Genomic DNA, 20,252 nt, shown 5'->3' on the forward strand with positions numbered 1-20,252 from the left:
TACCAATAAAGAGCAACAAGACACCCAAATAAATTTTAACATGAACATCCACCACAGCGATTCCTCCCACATTCCTCACTGTGATGGAAGGCAAAAAAAGTTCTATCCTCTTCCCTTCTTTGTTCTTCTGCGGTCGGGGCACTTGAACCTTCCGTTGTCTGGGCGATCTTGGCCCCTGCAGCCGGCTGTCGAGCCCTCCGCATCGGGGCGATCAAGCTCCTGCATTGGGGGGATCTCAACTCCCCCATGCCGGGCAATCGAACCCCGGGTCGGGGCTGGTCGAACCTCGTGTGGCTTGGAGCTTAACGAAGTGATTGTGAACATAGACTCAGTTATAACATGGAAGCCTGAAACCTAATCAGGAGCATCAGGTCAATTGATTGCATGTGTCATTATGGCAAGTTCACGTCCTTACCCGATCTAAACTTCTGCAATGGCGGTTGCTGTCTGGGTAAGGGTAAGGGTAAGTGTTAGGTACAAAAGCCCAATTGATTCCCCCTCAGTCCCCTGACTTTGGTGTGCTGAGGCTTATTGCAGAACATTGCCTAATGTTGGAGAGGAGGAGGTAAAACCTCCCTGGTTTGTGCATCTCAACTGCTCTTTGGGCTGCCATTCCTTTGATATCTCAGTCTCCTGAATGTATCCGAGTTCTGCACAGTGTCCACGTTTCACAATGAACTGCCATTGATAGCACCCTTAGGAACTTTGCTGACATTTTCTCGTTCCAATTGCAACTCGTTCCAAACTCCTATGTGATTTTCCTCCTGCAGGGTGGCAAAGCTACGTGATGAGCTGATGTTACAGAAGTCTGAATGTTCATTGGTGTACAATAAAGGACACTCTTCGTCAACAGATCAGACCCAGCTGATGATGGCTGGGCTCACACAGAGTCTGAATCAGAGCTTCTCCACTGACTTCTCCCAGAGTTTGACTCCGTCCTTGACCTCTAACCAATCTCGGAGCCTGACACCAAGTCTGACGCATGGATCAACCACAGTTCTCATGCCCAGCTTGCCAGCAACATTGTCTTCCGGCTTAAAACCTGTCCTGGCACATGGGTTCATTCAAGGCTTTGTCCCCAACACGGAGACTGACGCTCTACAGACAGTGAAACTGATGCAAATCAGGAAGCCATTACTGCGATCACAATTCGTTGACCAATCCCTAACAGAGGAGGAGGTCAACATGAAGTTTCTGCAGGACCTGTTGAGCTGGGTGGAAGATATACAGGTACCGCTGCGATAAACCGTTTACCACCTGTTTTATAAATTTATTTTAACTTTATTTTAACTTTGTTTTCCAGCTTAGCTAATAGGCCATACCAGCATGGCCAATTCCAGCTTAGCTAATGGGCCACACCTGCATAGCCAATTCCAGTTTAGCTAATGGGCTACACCTGCATGGCCAATTCCAGCTTAGCTAATGGGCCACACCAGCATGGCCAATTCACGAGTGGAATCTTGTCTGTACACTTAATCGTGTTTTCTTTGTCAAGAGGTAGCTTTGACTGGCAAACAAATTATTGGTCTGAAGAAGGGTCTTGACCTGAAACTTCATCCCATTCCTTCTCTCCAGAGATGCTGCCTGACCCGCTGAGTTACTCCAGCATTTTGTGTCTATCTTCGGTGTAAACCAGCACCTGCAGTTCCTTCCGACACAAACTATTGTTCCATATGTATACTGGGGAGCAAGTAATGTTGAAGGTGGGAACTGATTAGGTTTCAGTATGATGCTTTAAACAGGGCAAAGCCAAACTGCAAAAGGACAGATTGGGTTCCAGCTCGCGCTAAACACTGAGGTCACATGAGGGCATTGGGAAGAGGAGCAGGAGTTGGCCATCTGCCCCGGTCGGTGCCTGCTCCACCATTCATCAAGACCCACTGATTTATTTTTTGCCTCTGCCCATTTTTCAGCACCATCCCCATTTCTCCGAAACCATAAATCTGCAGCTTTCAGTTCTGGATGAACATCATGACTAAGCCTCCACAGCCCTCTGGATTAGAGAATTCCAAAGTCATAGAGTCATCTGCTTGGAAACAGGTCCCTACAACTATTGTGTCATCATCAATCATCCATTTACACTAATCTTACATTAATTATATTTTATATTCTGCCCATATTCTCTTAAACTCCCCCCCCCTTCCCCAATTCCCCCTCCTCCGAGACACAATGGCCAATCAATCTACCAACCTATACATCTTTGGGATGTGGGAGGAGACAATAGCATTTTGAAGAAACCAGAGCATGATGGGAACAATTAATTATTCCAAATGAAAACAACTTCCTTTCAAGTAAATTGCCCTTTTAGCTTCATCTCCGAGCTCCTCCTTGGGTATACATTGATACTGCATCCTACCTTGGTTTGTGTTGTTGCAGCTGGCGTCTCCGATGAGAGTCTCACCTGGAGTGTGCATCATTGGGTGGCACAGTGGTGTGGCACTCAGTGCTGCCACCTCCAATGACCCATGTGTCAACACGTATGGTGTTTACATGTTCTCCCTCCGACAGTGTGGGTTTCTTCCCACATCCCAAAGATGTGCAGGTTGGGTGGTCAGTGGGCCATTGTAAATTACGCTCAGCACACACACAGAGTGCTGGAGTAACTCAGCAAGGCAGGCAGCATCTCTGGAGATCATGGACAGGTAACGTTCTGCATGAAGAAGGGTCCCAACCTAAAACGTTTCCTGTCCATGTTCTCCAGTGATGCTGCCTGACCCGCTGAGTTATACTAGCAATGTGTCTTTTTTTTGTAACTCTGCATCTGCACTCCCATTGTACTTGGCCCAGTACTATCGGGCACTGCAGGCCCCAACCTGCACCATTCAGGTTGAGTGCTCAATAGGCCACTGTAGGCTCCCTTCAGTGCAGGTGAATGACAGGAGAATCTGGTTGGGGGGGGGGGGAGAGGTGGGGGGGAAGAGGAGAGGTGGGGGGGAAGAGGAGAGGTGGGGGGGAAGAGGAGAGGTGGGGGGGAAGAGGTGGGAGGGGGAGAGGTGGGGGGGGGAGAGGTGGGGGGGGGGGGGGAGAGGTGGGGGGGGGAGAGGTGGGGGGGGGGAAGAAGTTGATAGGCTTTTGTGAAGGAAGGAAGTGGGGGATTGGGACTCATGAGATTGCTGGTGTAGACTCGAAGGGACTAATGCCTTCCTTTCATGTCATGAGAATGTGCACAAAGCTGTGATTGATTCTCCAGAACTGTGAGCTTGAGCTTTGATGAAGCCGTTGACAATGTTCCTGATTGATGGTGCTTTATTCCGGCCAACACCAGGTGCAGCTTGATCGCGCGGAGTGGGGCTCTGATTTGCCAAGCATTGAAAGTCATTTGGAAAACCACAAAAATGTGCACCGAGCAATAGAAGACTTTGAATCGAGCATCAGGGAAGCCAGAGCTGCCGAGGTAACCGCTAATATCAAAATCATATTTCATTGTCAGACTTTTATTTTGTTTCACTTGAAACTAAATACATTTGTGGAAATTAATACATATACCAGCTTTACCAGCTTTTAGTCTACCAGCTTTTAGTCATAGCATAAGTATTGTAGGGTCTTGCTTATTGTGGTCTCATTGAAGAAGTGGGCGGCACGGTGGCGCAGCGGTAGAGTTGCTGCCTTACAGCGCCAGAGACCCAGGTTTGATCCTGACTATGGGTGCTGTCTGAACGGAATTTGTACGTTCTCCCTGTGAACATTTGGGTGCCCCGGTTTCTTCCCACACTCCAAAGACTTGCAAGCTTGTAGATTAATTGGCTTTGGTAAAATTGTGAATTGTCCCTCGTGTGTTGGCTAGTGCTAGTGTACAGGGTGGTCGCTGGTCAGCACAGTCTTGATGGGCCGAAGGGCCTGTTTCCCCACTGTATCTCTGCAGTAAAGTAGGTCTAAAGTAAAGTTTGGGGCAGAGGGAGGGAATAGGACTCACGAGCCAGCTGTTTGAAGGCACGTACAGCAACACGATGGGCCCACGTTACTTTCTTCACTGCGTTATGGTTCGATAACCTCTTCTAGTTTTTAGTCATAGCATTTTTATCTTGAACTAGACCAAACCTCTCCAACATTGGTGCAGCACCCTGTCTTCCCCCCCCTGCCCTCTCTCCTCAACCCCCTCTCCCTTCTCCCCCACTCCTCCCTCCCCTCCTTTTCAACTTTAAAATGTGAATAACTTAAAAAATATAAGACCGATTTCAATAAAACTACTTGCATTATCACTAAAGTGACAATGGTGAGTAAGGTGGGCCTAAAATTGTCACGCTATCGTGTACCGTTTTGGCTGAAGTTCAGTCACAAACAAGATAACAAACGAGAGTTTTAGTATATAGATGATGCTGAGGGCTAGCTGTTGTCATTGGGAGGATTAAATCTTGTTTAGTTTTGCATTTTGACAATCCCCTTACAGTAATAACGTGAAGATTTCTCTTTCAACTCGGGACAAATTATTCCACCACTCAGCGAATGTTACTTTTTACATTTAACATTTAAAAAATATATATTTTAATTCTTAAAATTAAAAATGCTAATTTTTTGCAATCCCCCGCAGTAATGTGAATATTCCTCTCTGAACTAGGGACAAATGACTTCACCACTCAGCGAAAGTTACGCGGAGAAGCTGAGTGCTTTGGAGAGCCAGTACCGGAAACTTTTGGTGAGACTTTGTTGTCACTTCTGTCTTCCTACTCAGATGAGTACTGGAATCCAGAGTTTTAAATGTGTGCTCTTTTCATCCTTCCCACACATGAAGGACACTTCCAGAGACCGAGCCACTCAGCTTGACAGCCTGCATAGCTTTGTGTCCAGAGCAACCACTGAGCTGATCTGGCTGAACGAGAAAGAGGAGGAAGAGGTGGCTTACGACTGGAGCGATAGGAACTCCAGTATGCTGCGAAAGAAAGAGTACCACGCTGTACGTAATCCTTGTAGGCAAGACTGCTAGCTCGTACGTAATCCTTGTAGGCAAGACTGCTAGCTTGTGCGTAATCCTTGTGGGCAAGACTGCTAGCTCGTGCGTAATCCTTGTAGGCAACGTACAGGTATATAGGTTAATTGGCTGGGTAAATGTAAAAATTGTCCCTAGTGGGTGTAGGATAGTGTTAATGTACGGGGATCGCTGGGCGGCACGGACTTGGTGGGCCGAAAAGGCCTGTTTCCGGCTGTATATGATATGATATGATATGATATGATATATGAAGACTGCTAGCTCATACATAATCCTTGTCGGCAAGACTGTGAGCTCGTACGTAATCCTTGTAGGCAAGACTGCTAGCTCGTAGGGTTTGTTTCTGGAAGGGGAGACGTGTTTAGAATTTCAAAACTACTACTTTTTAAAAAAATGTTCCGCTTCCTGACTGGGAATGATTTGGAGACCAGCAGATTACCTCAGGAGTGCCATTACTATTGTAACGTTGGAACTATGGCAGACAGCTGGCGCGGCAAGGTGGGATGAGGTGGTGTTGGTAGATGTATAGGTGTTTGGGCTGAACTGCCCTCAGAGTAGTGCCACTAGATCATTGATGCTCATTCCATGAGCCAGCTGCATTTTGGTCCTGCATCCCATCTGAAAGGGAACCCTCCAACCTACCCATGATGTAGACTGAGACAGACTGCCCCCCCTTCCCCCCCCCCCCCAATCTTTGTACATCCCCAATCCTTTCCACTCGCCACTTTAATTTCATGTTTCATGTATTTTGTGTTTTTATGACTGTTGGCAGATCAATTTCCCAAAGATAGACACAAAAAGCTGGAGTAACTCTGCTGGAAAGGCAGCATCTCTGGAGAGTAGGAATGTGTGACATTTCGGGTCGAGACACAAAGTCTGAGGAAGGGTCTCGACTCGAAACATCACCCAGTTCTTCTCTCCAAAGATGCTGCCTGTCCTGCTGAGTTACTCCAGCTTCTTGTGTCTGTCTCGGACTTTTGTTTCCTCTGTGCTTCAGTTTCTTTTACTTGTTCTCCTCACAAGATTGACTTTATTGTCCTCGCCGTGACAGGAATTGATGCGAGAACTGGAAGACAAAGACGTCCTCATGAGGTCTGTGCAGGAAATGGCAGATAAGCTGCTCTTTCACCGGCACCCTGCTCGGTCAACCATCGAGGTAAGTAAGTGTTGGCTGGGCTTCAGCCAGCCTGCTCGCGCTGCTCCTCTTGGTCTTGGTCTTGGTCACAGGTGAGAATGGAGTGCAGCTCTTGTGTTCTCTTCCCCCAGGCTTTCAAAGCCGCCATGCAGACCCAGTGGAGCTGGATTCTGCAGCTCTGCTCCTGTGTCGAGAGGCACCTGAAAGAAAATGCGGCCTATTTTGAGGTAAGTGTCCGGACAGTCCCTTCCCGTCAGCAGAGGCGAGGGTCACTGTGCGCTGCCTCTCTCATCGCACCTCCTCTCTGTTGCCTTCTCTAGTTTTACAATGATGCCAAAGAATCCATGGACTACTTGAGGAACCTGCAGGAGACCATCAAGAGGAAGTACAATGGTGACAAATCCAGCAGCATGGTGAGACTGGAGGATCTGGTTCAGGATTCCATGGTGAGGCCCAAACTGATGGCAAGGCAGCACCAATAGAGTAACCAAACAGGAAATACAGGGATTTGAGGGTGATAACAGGGAAATTGGGGGTGCCATGGTGGCACAGCGGTAGAGTTGCTGCCTTACACCGCCAGAAACCGGGGTTCAATCCCGACTACGGGTGGTGTCTGTACGGAGTTTGGACATTCTCCCCGTGACACTATGTGGGTTTTCACTGGGTGCTCCGGTTTCCTCTCATGCTCCAGACATACAGGTTTGTAGGTTAATTGACTTCAGTTAAATTTGTAAGTTGTCAATGGTGTTAGTGTATGGGGTGATCACTGGTCGGCATGGAATCGGTGGGTCGAAGGGCCTGTTTACACGTTGTATCTCTAAACTAAACTAAATTAAACAACCACCAAAGATTGCCTCCCCTTATCCATTAGATCCAGAACATCATGTTTAATGAAGTGAGCTCTGGAGTGCACGGATACATTGTGCAAGTAGAGTTTCTGGAGCCCAGTTGACAGAGATAATGACGAGCTGTCTTTAGGGCAGTACAGTGGCACAGCTGGTAGAGTTGCTGTCTCCATGTGCCAGATACCCAGGTTCGATCCTGACTTCGGATGCTGTCTGTGTGGAGTTTGCATGTTCTCCCTGCGACGGTGTGGGTTTCCGCCGGGTGTTCCGGTTTCCTCTCGCATCCCAAAGCCCCGTTCGGGTTTGTCTGATATAAATGGCCGCTGTGAATTGTCCCTAGTGTGCAGTGAGTGGATGCAAAAGAGGGATAACATAGAACTAATGAGAACCGGTCGACGGTTAGCATGGACTCGGTGGGCCGAAGGGCCTATTTCCATGCTGTATTTTTCAATCAATCAAACTGTACCTTGTCATTGGTAATACACGAGGGACAAGCCTTCTGTTAGAGCACATGGTTTAGATTTTAAGATTCTGGTGGTACAAATTGTATTGTTGAATCTGCATGAAACATGACGTCTATGCAGGCTGGATGAATGGAGAGGCAGTCTTGTGAGTATCTGTTAAAATCAAGTCAACGTCTGAAAAAATGGCAGTGCAACCGGGAAAGATCTTCACCTCCTCTGCTTGATGGATTATTTTGTGTATTTTAGGATGAGAAGGAACAGCTGCTTCAGTACAAGAGTAACGTAGCAAGTCTCATGAGTCGGGCAAAGGCAATTGTGCAACTGAAGCCTCGGAATCACGAAAATCCCATCAGGATCTCCATCCCCATCAAAGCCATCTGTGACTACAAGCAAATCGAGGTTAGAAACACTTTAATGAAAATGAGGCGACTTTCTATTTCAGCAGCCACTTTCAACCTTATATTCATCTGAAGTATTTGGTTAATTCTGGCCTTTTAGTTGTCCCTGGGTTTCATCTCTGCTCCATTAGTGTCTTCACCTACCTGGGTTCACAGCTCTGAAATTCTCACCATAAACCTTTCCAACTCCCTTTCCTCATTTGAAATAACTACTTAAAAATCTCCCTATTTAACATCCCAATTCCTCCTAATTTCCCATTGTGCTGCTTAGTTCAAACATCACCTGGTAATTACTGCCACTCAGCACCAAGGGCTGTTTTTTACGACGTGAATGCAGGCTGTGGTTTGTGGCGGCATTCTAGAACTTCTCCCATCTGCGGTGTGAGTTTGCAGAAGTCCTGCACTAATTCTCTTATTTAAACAGATAACTATTTACAAGGAAGATGAATGTTTGTTGGAAAACAACTCTCACCGAGTCAAGTGGAAGGTCATCAGTCCCACTGGGAACGAGGCCATGGTTCCGTCCGTTTGCTTTTTAGTTCCACCGCCAAATAAAGAGGCCGTTGAGATGGCAATCCGGTAAGGAGAGGGCTGTTGTTTTTGCATTACGATTCAAATGTCTGTAGCTCACAGGGCAGAGATGAGGAAACTCCCTTCTTAATCATTCTTGTCCACTACACGCAGTGTCTGGACTTGTTTTACATGCAGCAACCATCCCTCATTTACTGGAAAAATCAGTCCACTTTTATCAGGAGATGGTGCTGCAATTGAGCGTGCAGGGGAGGGATGGAGGGAGGTGATTTTCAAGTCGATTCTGTCGAATGCTGTAGTGCACAGTTGAAGTAGACCCTGTTTGCTGAATAAAAGATGGTTTACTTGACTTCTCCCGTAAGTTCCCCTCTCCCCCAACCACCCTCCTTCCCAGTCATTGCCAGACACAATGCTGGAAGAAGCACTGATCCTTCCATCAGGGGGACACCACCGAGATGGAGAAGCATGGAAGATAGACGAGGCAATGGTGCAATTGGCCTTTTAGAGGGTGACCCATGTGGACAAATTTAATGGCTGCATTTGTTATTCATGGGATTTTTGACACGCCGCCTTGGTGGTACTGACACTCCAAGCATTGCCATTTACGGAAGGCTTGCCTTGGGGCAGCTCAAACCTGTTTGGAGAGTTGTTCCCTTTTAGACTGAAAATCTAGGCCCTCCAGCCTGAAGGCTGCTCTACTGTTGAAAGAGTTAGAGCAGAGATTGGTGAATCTGTGAAATTCACTGCCACAGATGGCTGTGGAGGCCAAGTCATTGGGTATTTTTTAAATGGAAATTGCTAGGTTTAGGTTCTTGATTAGTGTGAAATATTACAGGGCAAAGGTAGGAATATGGGGCTGAGAGGGAAAAATAGATCAGCCATGATGGAATGGTGGAGCAGACACGATGGACTGAATGGCCTAATTCTGCTCCTGTATCTTATGCTCTTCTGATCTTATTGCTCCAGGCTTGGAGTTCTCTCCGAGCTCCTGAGGTCAATATTCATCCCACCAACATGGATCGCAGTTGTTATCACAGTAGTGATTATCAAGAAAGAAGGCTCTTGACCCGAAACATCACCCATTCCTTCTCTCCAGAGATGCTGCCTGTCCCGCCCGCTGAGTTACTCCAGCTTTTTGTGTCTATCACAGTAGTATATCTGATTTTGCTGCGCATATGTGGCTCTTGTGTCCCCTTCAGCGGGGAATCCTCTTCAAAAATGTTTCATTATACAAAGGCCTCTGACAAGCCTTAAGACTCATACGAATCCCAGATTCTTGCTGAGTTTGAATCCATTGCCAGTGTTTCCATGGGAATGGGAGGCCACCATGTGGCCTGACGAGGAACTGACCAAAACCGTAAACATTCGGAGAAGTCCCTTTCACTGTTTGGCTGGGCGTGCTGATAATTGTGATGTTTCATTTTCCCTTCTGTGGTGTCTGGGGAGTTTTGGTACAGGGCAGTTTTGACCCTTCACGTAATGCAGCACCATTAACGAATTCTCCATTAAAAAGGGAACAAAGACAAGATACTTTTGAAGTTTTTGGCTATCTGCATGGGGAATCTGTTTTACACACTGCAATCCCTTCATAGACAGCAGTGACCATGAATCACCAATGTGCCTTGTTATGTAGGGGGTTGAGGGAAGTTCAGTTATCAATTGTATCGCATTGGGCAGATCTAGCCTTGTTATGACATCCCATCTTTCAGAAGATCACTTCACTGATGCGAAACTCAGTGTGACAGGCGAGTGGCGGTCTGAAATATTGAGAAGGCTTGTGGTTCAAACACACTTAAAGGAGCTTTGAAGGTAGATGAACCAGTACAGAATACAAAAATACTTTGACGTTGAGACTCAGTTGCTGGTAGAGGAGTTTACTCCCACAGCGCGTTCGTATTCATAGTCGGAATTAATTAAGTTACACCCGATTGCAAAATGGCAAGATAAGTGAACCTTCGCCTTTTTTCTTCTCCTAGGATTGAGCAACTTTATCAGAATGTCCTGACTCTCTGGCATCAGTCCCACATTAACATGAAGAGCATTGTGTCGTGGCACTACCTGATGAATGAAATCTCCACCATCCGAGCCTGGAATGTTGCCTCGGTAAATACTTCATGAAGTGTGACACGGGTTCCCTTTGCTCCATTCTTCGTTGTGTTGGTTGGAATACCTTGTCGGAACAGCACAGTGGCGCAGCTGGTAGGCCCACTGCCTCACAGAGCCAGAGACCCGGGTTTAATCGGCTGCTCACTGAACAGCTCCATTTTCAACCCAAACCTCTGTGTTAGAATCCCTCATTCCAAACTCTTCAATCAATCTGAAGAAAGGTCCCTTCACCTCTCCCCAATACAACCCCTGAGAGTTAGCTGTGCCTCATCTGGTCTTGGCAGGTATGACTGCAGTTGCCTAAGTCTTCCTTTCCAATCCCACCATCCCTTTCTCTTAAATGGTCCTCCTTAAATTTTCTTTCATTGGCCAAACATTTGGCACACCTCTCCTTCTTTGGGCAATTGTCAAATTTTGGTTGCATGACAGCCAGTGTAGCATTTGAGAAAACTTTATCACGTTAGTGGAGCCACATAATGTATTTGTTCCATTTAATTTGTCGCAAACCAGTGGTAGAATGGTTGGTGCAAGTTTCAGCTCTTGTTCACACTTAACTGGATCCTTGAGATAAAGCAGTAACCCCATGAGTCAGAGGAACAGAGAAGCAGATCCGGTCTGAAATTTGGAGAGACCTCTTGAGTACGAGCTATGGACCCCTACAATTTGTCATTTAAAATGTAAATGGGTTTCAACAGGTGTCAAAGGTTATGGGGAGAAGGCAGGAGAATGGAGTTAAGGAGGGAGAGATAGATCAGCCATGATTGAATGGCGGAGTAGACTTGATGGGCCGAATGGCCTAATTCTGCTCCTATCACTTAAGACCTAGAGACCTTATGAAAATTTAATGCACTTGTCCAAACCTATTGACCTGGTGGAATGCTCGGATGCGTAGCTCACTCCAGCAAGGAACTATTGAGGCAGAGTGGGTAAATATAAATTGTTATAAGCGTAGGACGTGAGGTAGAGAGAATGTGATGAAGTGGTTAGATGAAGTGGTTGAGGGGAAGCAATGTGCAAGTCCACACCTGTGGGCTAAGAGGGCTGTAGCTGTGCTGAGCAGTCTGTGAACACGACCGACTGATTATCTGTACTTGAAGAGCCAAAGGAAGCTCTGGACCTTTCATTTGCTCTGATCTTCACAGTATGTGTTGCCTTTGCACAGATAAAGACCATGTTGCCAGGAGAGCACCAGCAGGTTCTCGGCAGCCTACAGGTGCACCTCAATGACTTCCTGGAGGACAGTCAGGAGTCCGAGGCCTTCTCAATCACTGACGAAGCTCAACTGGAGAGGGAAGTCAAGTTCTGCAAACAATATTATGAAGATCTACTGAAGTCGGCAGAAAGAGGTAGATTTGTAAAATCATAGTGATCCGTCACAGAGCTAATTTAATCCGTTATGTTTTGCCAGATTTTTGATAGCACTATCTAAGTAGAGGCCATCACTGCGTTACAAGCAGCCAACACACCCCTGCACACGATCAAGCTCCCATAATATTAAACTGCAAACTCCAACGTACCTACACATATTCATTCCTACGAGCGGCAGAACCAGTTCCCCCTCTTTCTACACTTCTAGCAGTTATTTTCTCTCATCAGTTGTGTGCTTTTGATGTCATTCATTACAATGCCATGGAGGTATGGTGCCATTTCGAGTGATTTTTGTGTATTTCGTGAATTATGAATAAAATTGATTTGTGGACATCTGTAAAATTGGAACCAGTTCATTACCTGGGATGGCCTGTAACACTATGCTTTTTTCTACTGTGCTGTGAATTTTTATTCATGTATGTATTTATTCACCTGTGGACATTAGTGCTGATTTGCTTTCCCCACCCTTTCAAGCACTGCATTCCTGGCCACAAGAGACCACTGCATTACCGTTAAAAATCTCCTCATGTGGCATTTGATCCCTTCATCATTCACTCTGACTGAGTCCAACGAAAATTGTTTCTCCTTGTTTACTTGATCAAAGCCTCTCTTAATTTTGAACACCCCTCTCCAACCTGCTCTGCCGAAAACACTTCATCAAAAGTCGGGCTAACATTCATGTATAAACAAGGAACTGCAGATGCTGCTTTACCAAGGAAGGATGCTGGAGTAACTCAGCGGGTCATGCAGCATCCCTGGAGCAGATGGATAGGTGACGTTTTGAGTCAGAACTCTTCAATCAGTCTAAAGAAGGATCCGACCTGAACAGTCACCTATCCATGTTCTCCAGGGATGCTGTCTGACCCGCTGAGTTACTCCAGCATTTTGCATCTTTCCAGGGCTAACATGTTCAACTCTTTCACTCCCTGTACCTATTTGAGGGGAACCCAATTGCTGGGGCATGAAGTGAAATTCTTGGCAGTATCCATGAGTTATCTCTGACCATTCAGTGGTTCTCCCCATTCCCTCACCATCAGTACCTTTCAAGCACTTAACCCAATGCCCTCTGAATGCCACACCGCACTAGCAGCGGTTATCTTTGAATGTCCCTCCGTAAATCAATTTCCCTTTTGACTGCACCTTCCAGTCACTGAAGCTCCTTAGCTCAGGACTTGCAGAGTAATGCTGTGGGGGCAGAGGCTTCAACCCTGCCATGTTCCTGATGGATCTTGCAACGACAGTGGAAAACCTGGAGCCGTTCAAGGTGTCCAGCTGAAGTTGATGTGAGTAGAGGGGTCATGTGTAAATTCCAGACCGTGGGATTTGGAATAAATTTCCAGAGTCCTTGTTGCTCCAGTTTCACACAAATCAACACTTTTGGTGGTAATGCGGAAAGCAGCCAGTTTGCAAAACCTAACCCAAGAGGACAACATCCCTTCCTCCTCTGGTCAACTCTTAGTCTCATCATCTAGAACCAACCACCAAACAACATCAGCTGGTCGCATGGAGCATTGGATGAAATAATCAGTGATGTTTATTTGCAGGAAGGACAATTGAAGTGGAATGTGTAACTGGACTGAGAGAAGTTTGAAAGTTGTTCTGGAAACAGGAGGGACTGGGGTTTGGCTTTGCAACTGGCTGTTTACCCCATTACCACCAAGATCCTGATGCATGATTACAAAGAGAGAGGAATGGACTTTAAGGCGTTTAAGACATTGGACTTTCACTGACAAATGAAACGTTAACTGTTTTCATCTTCCCACCAAAACAGAGGAACAAGAGGAGTCGGCCTGCAACTTATTCATCTCCGAGCTGCGGAACATTCGCCTCCGGGTGGAGAACTGTGAGAAGCGGCTGATCCGTCAGATCCGGACCCCGCTCGAGCGGGATGATCTGCAGGAAAGCGTGCAGAGAATCTCCGAGCAAGAGGTCAGTGGGAGGAGATCTCGTACAATCTGACATTTGGAAACCCGCAGCTGGGTAGCACTAGATTAATACCTCAAAGAAAAACTTTATGGTGTTGCTGTTTGGTAAATTTATTCTTAAAGTTCCTCACAATGTTGAAGTGACTTTATCCGTAGTCACTCTGGGTACTGGTCTCACACTTCAAGGCAGCATTTATTGTCCATCCCAAAGTAATATGGCAGGAGAGCTTATTAGGGAGAATTTAAGAGGTTATGATTCACTAGGGGAGGGAAGGCAGGTTTTCTATCCCAAAGATATATTTGTAAATCAGCTGGGCTTGTACAATGATCCACCATTGAAATGGTATCACAAAATGCTGGAGTAACTCAGCAGGTCAGGCAGCATCTCAGGAGAGAAAGAATGGGTGACGTTTCGGGTCGAGACCCTTCTTCAGACTGAGATGCTGCCTGAACTCCTGAGTTACTCCAGCATTTTGTAAGAAAATAACTACAGTTGCTGGTACAAATCAAAGGTACCTTCGATTTGTACCAGCATCTGCAGTTATTTTCCTACACCATTGAAATGGTCTCAACTCGAAATGTTACCTTTTCCTTTTCTCCAGAGACGCTGCCTGACCTGTTGAGTTACTACAGCATTTTGTGTCTTTCACTATTATCACTTCTTGCTAATTCCAGCAAATAGTAATAGGAATAATTTCAATTTTTTAATTGAACTAAGTTCTAATTGAAAGCCATGCCCAATGGGATTTGTGGTTGTGATTTGCATGTAACTAACCCAGCACTGTATATACTCAGTCGCTGCACAGGACTGGATAGAGTTTAGAGTCAGTGCATCTATAATAGTCAGCCTGAGGATAGAGTGAAAGGCCTGGATAGAGTGAATGTTGGGAGGATGTTTCCATGAGTGGGAGAGTCTACGACCAGAGGCCATAGCCTTAAAGAAAAAGGACATGCCTTTAGAAAGTTGATGAGGAGGAATTTCTTTAGTCAGAGGACAGTGAATCTGTGGAATTAATGGATATTTTTAAGTCAAGTCAAGTCAATTTATTTGTATAGCACATTTAAAAACAACCCACGTTGACCAAAGTGCTGCACATCTGACTAGGAAAAAAAGAAACATACAGTGGCAGGCAGCCAAACACAACGGCGCGGCCATCTTGAACAAAATGTTAATTCAATCACCCACAGTCCAACAATAAAAGCACTAAACAGGCACCCAAATTACCCAACCCCAAAAACCCCCCAAAACACAGTCCAACAATAGAAGCATTAAATAGGCATTCAAATCACACACCCTAAAAACCCCCCAAAACACAGTCCAACAATAAAAACATCAAACAGGCACTTGAACCACCCAACCCCAAAAAAACACACAAAAAAAGAAACATCCATCAAAGAAACATCCATCACAGTGAGTCTCCTCCAGTCCTCTCCTCACTGTGATGGAAGGCCACAATGTCTTTCCCTTCTCCTGCTGTCCTCGCCCGCAGCCAGGTTGTTGTGGTTGCAGGCCGCACCGGACGGTCCACAGCGGGCCAAGCCCAAGGCGCGTCGCGTCGCAGCCGCTCCCGCAGCCTCTGAAGACGGCCGGCTCCGCCGATGATAAGTCCGATCCGGGGCGGGCGAACACGCTGTCGCTGTCGCTGCCGCTGTTGCTGCACGTCGGGGCGGTCGTGGCTCCCGACATTGAAGCCCCCGCCCAGCAGAGAAATATCCCGCGGCCATCCTAGGCCGCGCCGGATGGTGAAATGTCCGCGACCCAAGCCCCGCGATTCGGGGCGGGCGAACACGCTGCCGCTGCCGGAGCTCCCGATGTCGGCATCCACGCGGCCCGAGCCTAAGGCGAGTCGCAGCCGCTCCCGCAGCCTCCGAAGACGGCCGGCTCCGGTGGTGGTAAGTGCGATCCGCGGGCTCTGCGAACCAGAGCCCTGGAGGCCGACAGCTCCAGGAGTTGGGCCGATGGTAGGCCGCAGCAGGAACGGAGACACGGCCCAGAACACAAAGGTCGGGTCTCCGTTCTGAAGGGACACATATTTATAGTGTTACAGTTTCCCCCTCCCCCCCACATACACACATAGTACACAAACACAAAAACACCACATCACAACTACAATTAAGACCAAAAAAACCCAACAAAAACACAAAGACAAATGGACCGCAGGTGAGCGGCAGCTGCTAGGGCAGTGCCGCCATTTTGTACTGATGTGCATTTAAGGTGCAGATTGACAGATTCTTGATCAGTATGGGGGGTTGTGGGGCGAAGGCAGGAGAATGGGGTTGGGAGGGAAAGATAGATCAGCCATGATTGAAAGGTGGACTAGACCAAGTGTCCTAATTCTGCTCCTCGAACTTATGAACTTATGACTGATTGCATTTGCATCTTTCTCTCACCAGAAGCTAAAGAGTGAACTGGAGGAGCTTATTGCGGATCTGGAGAAAGTAACGGAGAAGTGCGATAAATTCTTTGGCCAGGCCTCATCATCTTCAGCTCCGACCCTGCGGACAGAGCTGAGTGTCGTGCTGCAGAATCTCAGTCAAGTCCACTCGCTCTCCTCTGTTTATTTGGATAAGTAAGGCTTCAAACTTCACAAATGTCATCTTCCTAGACAAACTGACGGTGCAATAATTTGTACTGCTTTTCATTTGGAAATGAATGAAACTTGAAAATCATGGTCACTTTGGTGGACTGGCGTTAACTGTCCCTTAATTTTGCATCTTTGTAAATGTCATTGCATAGGTAGTCTTCAAATAAATTAGGTACAAAAAGGGAATTTCCACCCAGTGCCCATGATGACATGGAACCCCATCTGCCCCTGGGTCAGAGCCATGAATCTTTCCATCACAGAGGCAGAGTGTTTTCTCTCTCTCTCTCTCACTCTGCATGCTGGGCAAAGAAGGGTCCATTCCATCACTGACAGTTCAGTTTGTCCAGGAATCCCACTAATGCCCACTGTTGTCCAACATGCCTGGTGCCTTAAGTTGTAAAGGGCTTAGTGTATTGAAAGCTAAGCCTAGTTTATAATGCGTTTCCAGAAAATCTTGTGCATATTTTCTTGTTCTGCACATTATTTTAGTGATTGAATAACTATCCATTTCAGGTGCGTGATAATTTCTGAGCTATATCTGTCATTATAGATGACATTATTTATTTCACGGTGGCTTTGCTGTATTTTGTTTTTCTCTGGAACAGAGCGCAGTGGCATTAGATTCAGGAGTTGTCTCTGATCAAATTCACAAACAATTGTTGGTTTTGTTTCGTGCCCCTCAGTGTTTTTGAGGGGGGGAAGGGTGGGGGTGTGGGAGAGAGACTCAACATTGAGGTGAAATAAAAACACAGTACTCTATAAACACTCAGCAGATCAGTCAGCATCTGCGGGAAGATATACAGAGTTAATGTTTCAAGTCTGAGGCCCTTCTCCAGATGTGTCCGGCCACTGTGCATCTATAATAGTCAGCCCGGGAAGAAAGTTAATGGCTCTCCTTGCACCCTGTGTTTCTGAGAGAACCAAAATGGTGCTGTGCTCTGAGAGGGATGGCAGCATTCTCCCTGCACTAAGTCCCTGGTCAGGTAACTTTGTGTTCGACATGCAACGAGCAATTATCCTTTGACAAGGGCAGCATGGTGGCGCAGCGGTAGAGTTGCTGCCTCACAGCACTAGAGACCCAAGTTCAATTCTGTATGGAGTTTGTACATTCTCCCCGTGACCTGCGTGGGTTTTCTTCTGGTGCTCCAGTTTCCTCCCACACTCCAAAGACGTAATTGGCTTGGTATAATTGTAAATTGTCCCTCGTGTGTGTCGGATAGTGTTAGCGTGAGGGGATCGGTGGTCGGCACGGACTCGGTGGGCCGAAGGGCCTGTTTCCACGCTGTATCTCTAAACTAAACTAAACTAGAATGGCATTCTTGTCCTGTTGATCAGTGTGACCACAAGTGAAGTTTCCCACTACAATGGCAGGGAAACCTCTGAATATCACGGAGGGGTTGAGGACTGTGTGCAGAAGAAGCTTAAAACGAGCCTTGTTTCTATCCGCAGGTTGAAGACTGTCAATTTGATTGTTAAAAACACTCAAGGAGCGGAGGCTCTTGTTAAGCAGTACGAGACCAAACTGGGAGAGGAGGATGCGGTGCCCCCTGATCCAGAGGCCATTCGCTCTCTGCAGAATACACTGAAGGTAATGAAAAGTTCTCTTCCCAGATCCTGAAACTTGGAAAAGTTACATAAAATATTGTAACACCTTAGTTCATTGTCATTTCATTGTCATTGTTCATTGTAGTAACCTCCCCCTATCCCAGCTTCTCTACCTGACGGCAGCCCTGCACCCTTCCCTTCGTGTCACCTATGGGTTTATCTGTCACACTCTGGAACACATCTTTTCCACTCTTTGTGTAAATTGATTTCTTTCCTGAATACCAGTCTGCAAGATTTTAGTTTTGGCCCAACGATAAATGGAGCCTTCACTCGGTCAACCATTTGGAATGAATTCCTAATATTAAGCCACGCACCGTCCTGTCTTGGAAATATTTTACCGTTCCTCTACCGGCACCATTTGGAACTCTCTCCCACACCTCAGGTTCTGCCGTGGTTCAACAAGGCAGTTCACCATCACCTTCCCAGGGGCAATGATGGATGGGAGAATAAATGCTGGCTCAGCCTGTGAAGCCCTTTAATCCATTAATAAAAATGTCACCCCTCACTCTCCCCTAGAGCTCCACAGTGAATCCAGTCTTTTCATGTATACTCATTTAACTCCTCACCAGCAATGGCGCACTGAGGTGGACGAGAAGCGGGAAGTCTTCCATCTGCTCGAAGATGAGCTGCAGAAAGGCAAGGCTGTCAGCGAGAGGATGCTGAGGACCCACAACGAGCGTGACATGGACATGGATTGGCACAAGGAGAAGGCTGTTCAGTTGGCTGAGAGATGGGAGAGCATTCACTCCCAAATTGACAACAGGTCTGCACTGGCTATAACTGGTACAATTGGCTGTGTCTCGTTAAAAAGCTCCCACTTGTTCAGTGAAATTATGCCCTGGTTACTGGTCAGTGATCGAAAATCTTACTGTTCTGCTGGAGACTATAAGGGGACATGGTGGCGCAACGGAAGATTTGCTGCCTTAGAGTGCCACAGACCTTGGGCAATGGTAGATTTGCTGCCTTACAGTGCCACAGACCCTGGGCAACGGTAGATATGCTGCCTTACAGTGCCACATACCCTGGGCAACGGTAGATTTGCTGCCTTACAGTGCCACAGATCCTGGATTGTTCACCATGGGTGCTGTCTGCATAGAATTTGAAAGTTCTCCCTGTTGGTTTTCTCTGGGTGCTCCCACACTCCAAAGACATACAGGTTTGTAGGTTAATTGGCTTCTGTACATTGTAAATTGTCCCTTGTATACAGGATAGTGCGAGTGTAGTGTGTGCTAGTGCAAGTGATCGTTGCTCGGTGTGGACTCGGTGGACAGAAGGGCCTGTTTCCATGCTGCACCTCTAAAGTCTAAAGACAATAGCACGAATGTTAAGACAACCTCATACAACCCTGAGGATGGTGAGCAGTTCTGTCTACACAGCACCTTTTGACACTTTATTGCATCCCACAGCAACGCAGGCAACACCATCTGTTATTTGTCTGAAGCTTAAATATCCCAAATAATGTAGAGTAGCAAAGTGAACCAAATAAAACCATGATTAGGACAGAACTAGTGGACAGTTTTGGTCAGCAGCCCGCAAGAAAAATGAGATATCATGAGGGTACAGCGGAGATGTAGAAATGTATCAATAGACCTGGAAGGTTTTTGAGATGAAGGAAAGTAAACTCTGGTTATTTCATCTGGAAATTGACTTTGGACATGCCAATGTAATTGACATTCCCAAATTGAGATGCCTTGATGGAGTGGACAGCGAGGAGATGATTTCCATAATCAGAGGTTAATGATGATTGGAAGGCAGGAAGGTTGATTTAAGGGAATTCAGTAGGTCTTTTTTTTAACATGTAGTGTATCGTATTGCACATTGGAATCAAGGTGGTTTGCCACTCAGCTGGAATTATAATGATGGGATCTGGGCGGGTTGTTGCTGCAGAGACTAACACAGCGGTTGTCCTCTCTGCTTTCAGACTGCATGAGCTCGATGGAATCAGCACGTCCCTGAGCTGCTACAGAGACTGTAACAAGGACCTCTATCAGTGGATCCAAGAAATGGAAGCCACCCAACAGAAGATGCAAGAACATCAGCCAGAAGATATCCGAGCCCTCGCAGATGAACTTCATCAACAAAAGGTATTGTATAGGAAGGAACTACAGATGTTGGTTTATGCCGATGATAGACGCAAAATGCTGGGTCAGGCAGCATCTCTGGAGAACAGAGTCTATAGAAGGGTTCTGACCTGAAACGTCACCTATTACTTTTCTCCAGAGATGCTGCCTGACACGCTGATTTAGTCCAGCATTTTGTGTCTATAATCAGCTTATTAACAATTCTCACTGCAGGTCAGCTTGGATGCAAGTTGTAACCCTTGCTGACAGTGGCCAACCCAAGTAAGATCAAAGCCCAAACATTCA

The 20,252-nt window shown here is 46.6% G+C and overlaps 1 protein-coding gene across 12 annotated transcripts in view; it reads left to right on the top strand.

The window, feature by feature from the left end:
- Nucleotides 1-20,252, top strand: part of dst (dystonin) — a 471,716-nt gene that overhangs the window by 214,826 nt on the left and 236,638 nt on the right. For all 12 annotated transcript variants that reach the window (XM_078399038.1, XM_078399030.1, XM_078399031.1 and 9 more), the window contains 16 exons: nt 771-1,230; nt 3,266-3,394; nt 4,556-4,633; nt 4,730-4,891; nt 5,976-6,080; nt 6,191-6,286; nt 6,380-6,505; nt 7,615-7,767; nt 8,191-8,345; nt 10,274-10,400; nt 11,566-11,749; nt 13,543-13,700; nt 16,091-16,266; nt 17,731-17,869; nt 18,456-18,649; nt 19,808-19,970. In XM_078399038.1, the coding sequence (XP_078255164.1) occupies nt 771-1,230; nt 3,266-3,394; nt 4,556-4,633; nt 4,730-4,891; nt 5,976-6,080; nt 6,191-6,286; nt 6,380-6,505; nt 7,615-7,767; nt 8,191-8,345; nt 10,274-10,400; nt 11,566-11,749; nt 13,543-13,700; nt 16,091-16,266; nt 17,731-17,869; nt 18,456-18,649; nt 19,808-19,970 (2,605 nt within the window). The remainder of the gene's footprint in view (nt 1-770; nt 1,231-3,265; nt 3,395-4,555; nt 4,634-4,729; nt 4,892-5,975; nt 6,081-6,190; nt 6,287-6,379; nt 6,506-7,614; nt 7,768-8,190; nt 8,346-10,273; nt 10,401-11,565; nt 11,750-13,542; nt 13,701-16,090; nt 16,267-17,730; nt 17,870-18,455; nt 18,650-19,807; nt 19,971-20,252) is intronic.

The sequence above is a fragment of the Rhinoraja longicauda genome, chromosome 5 (genome assembly GCF_053455715.1).
Source record: "Rhinoraja longicauda isolate Sanriku21f chromosome 5, sRhiLon1.1, whole genome shotgun sequence".
NCBI lineage: Eukaryota > Metazoa > Chordata > Chondrichthyes > Rajiformes > Arhynchobatidae > Rhinoraja > Rhinoraja longicauda.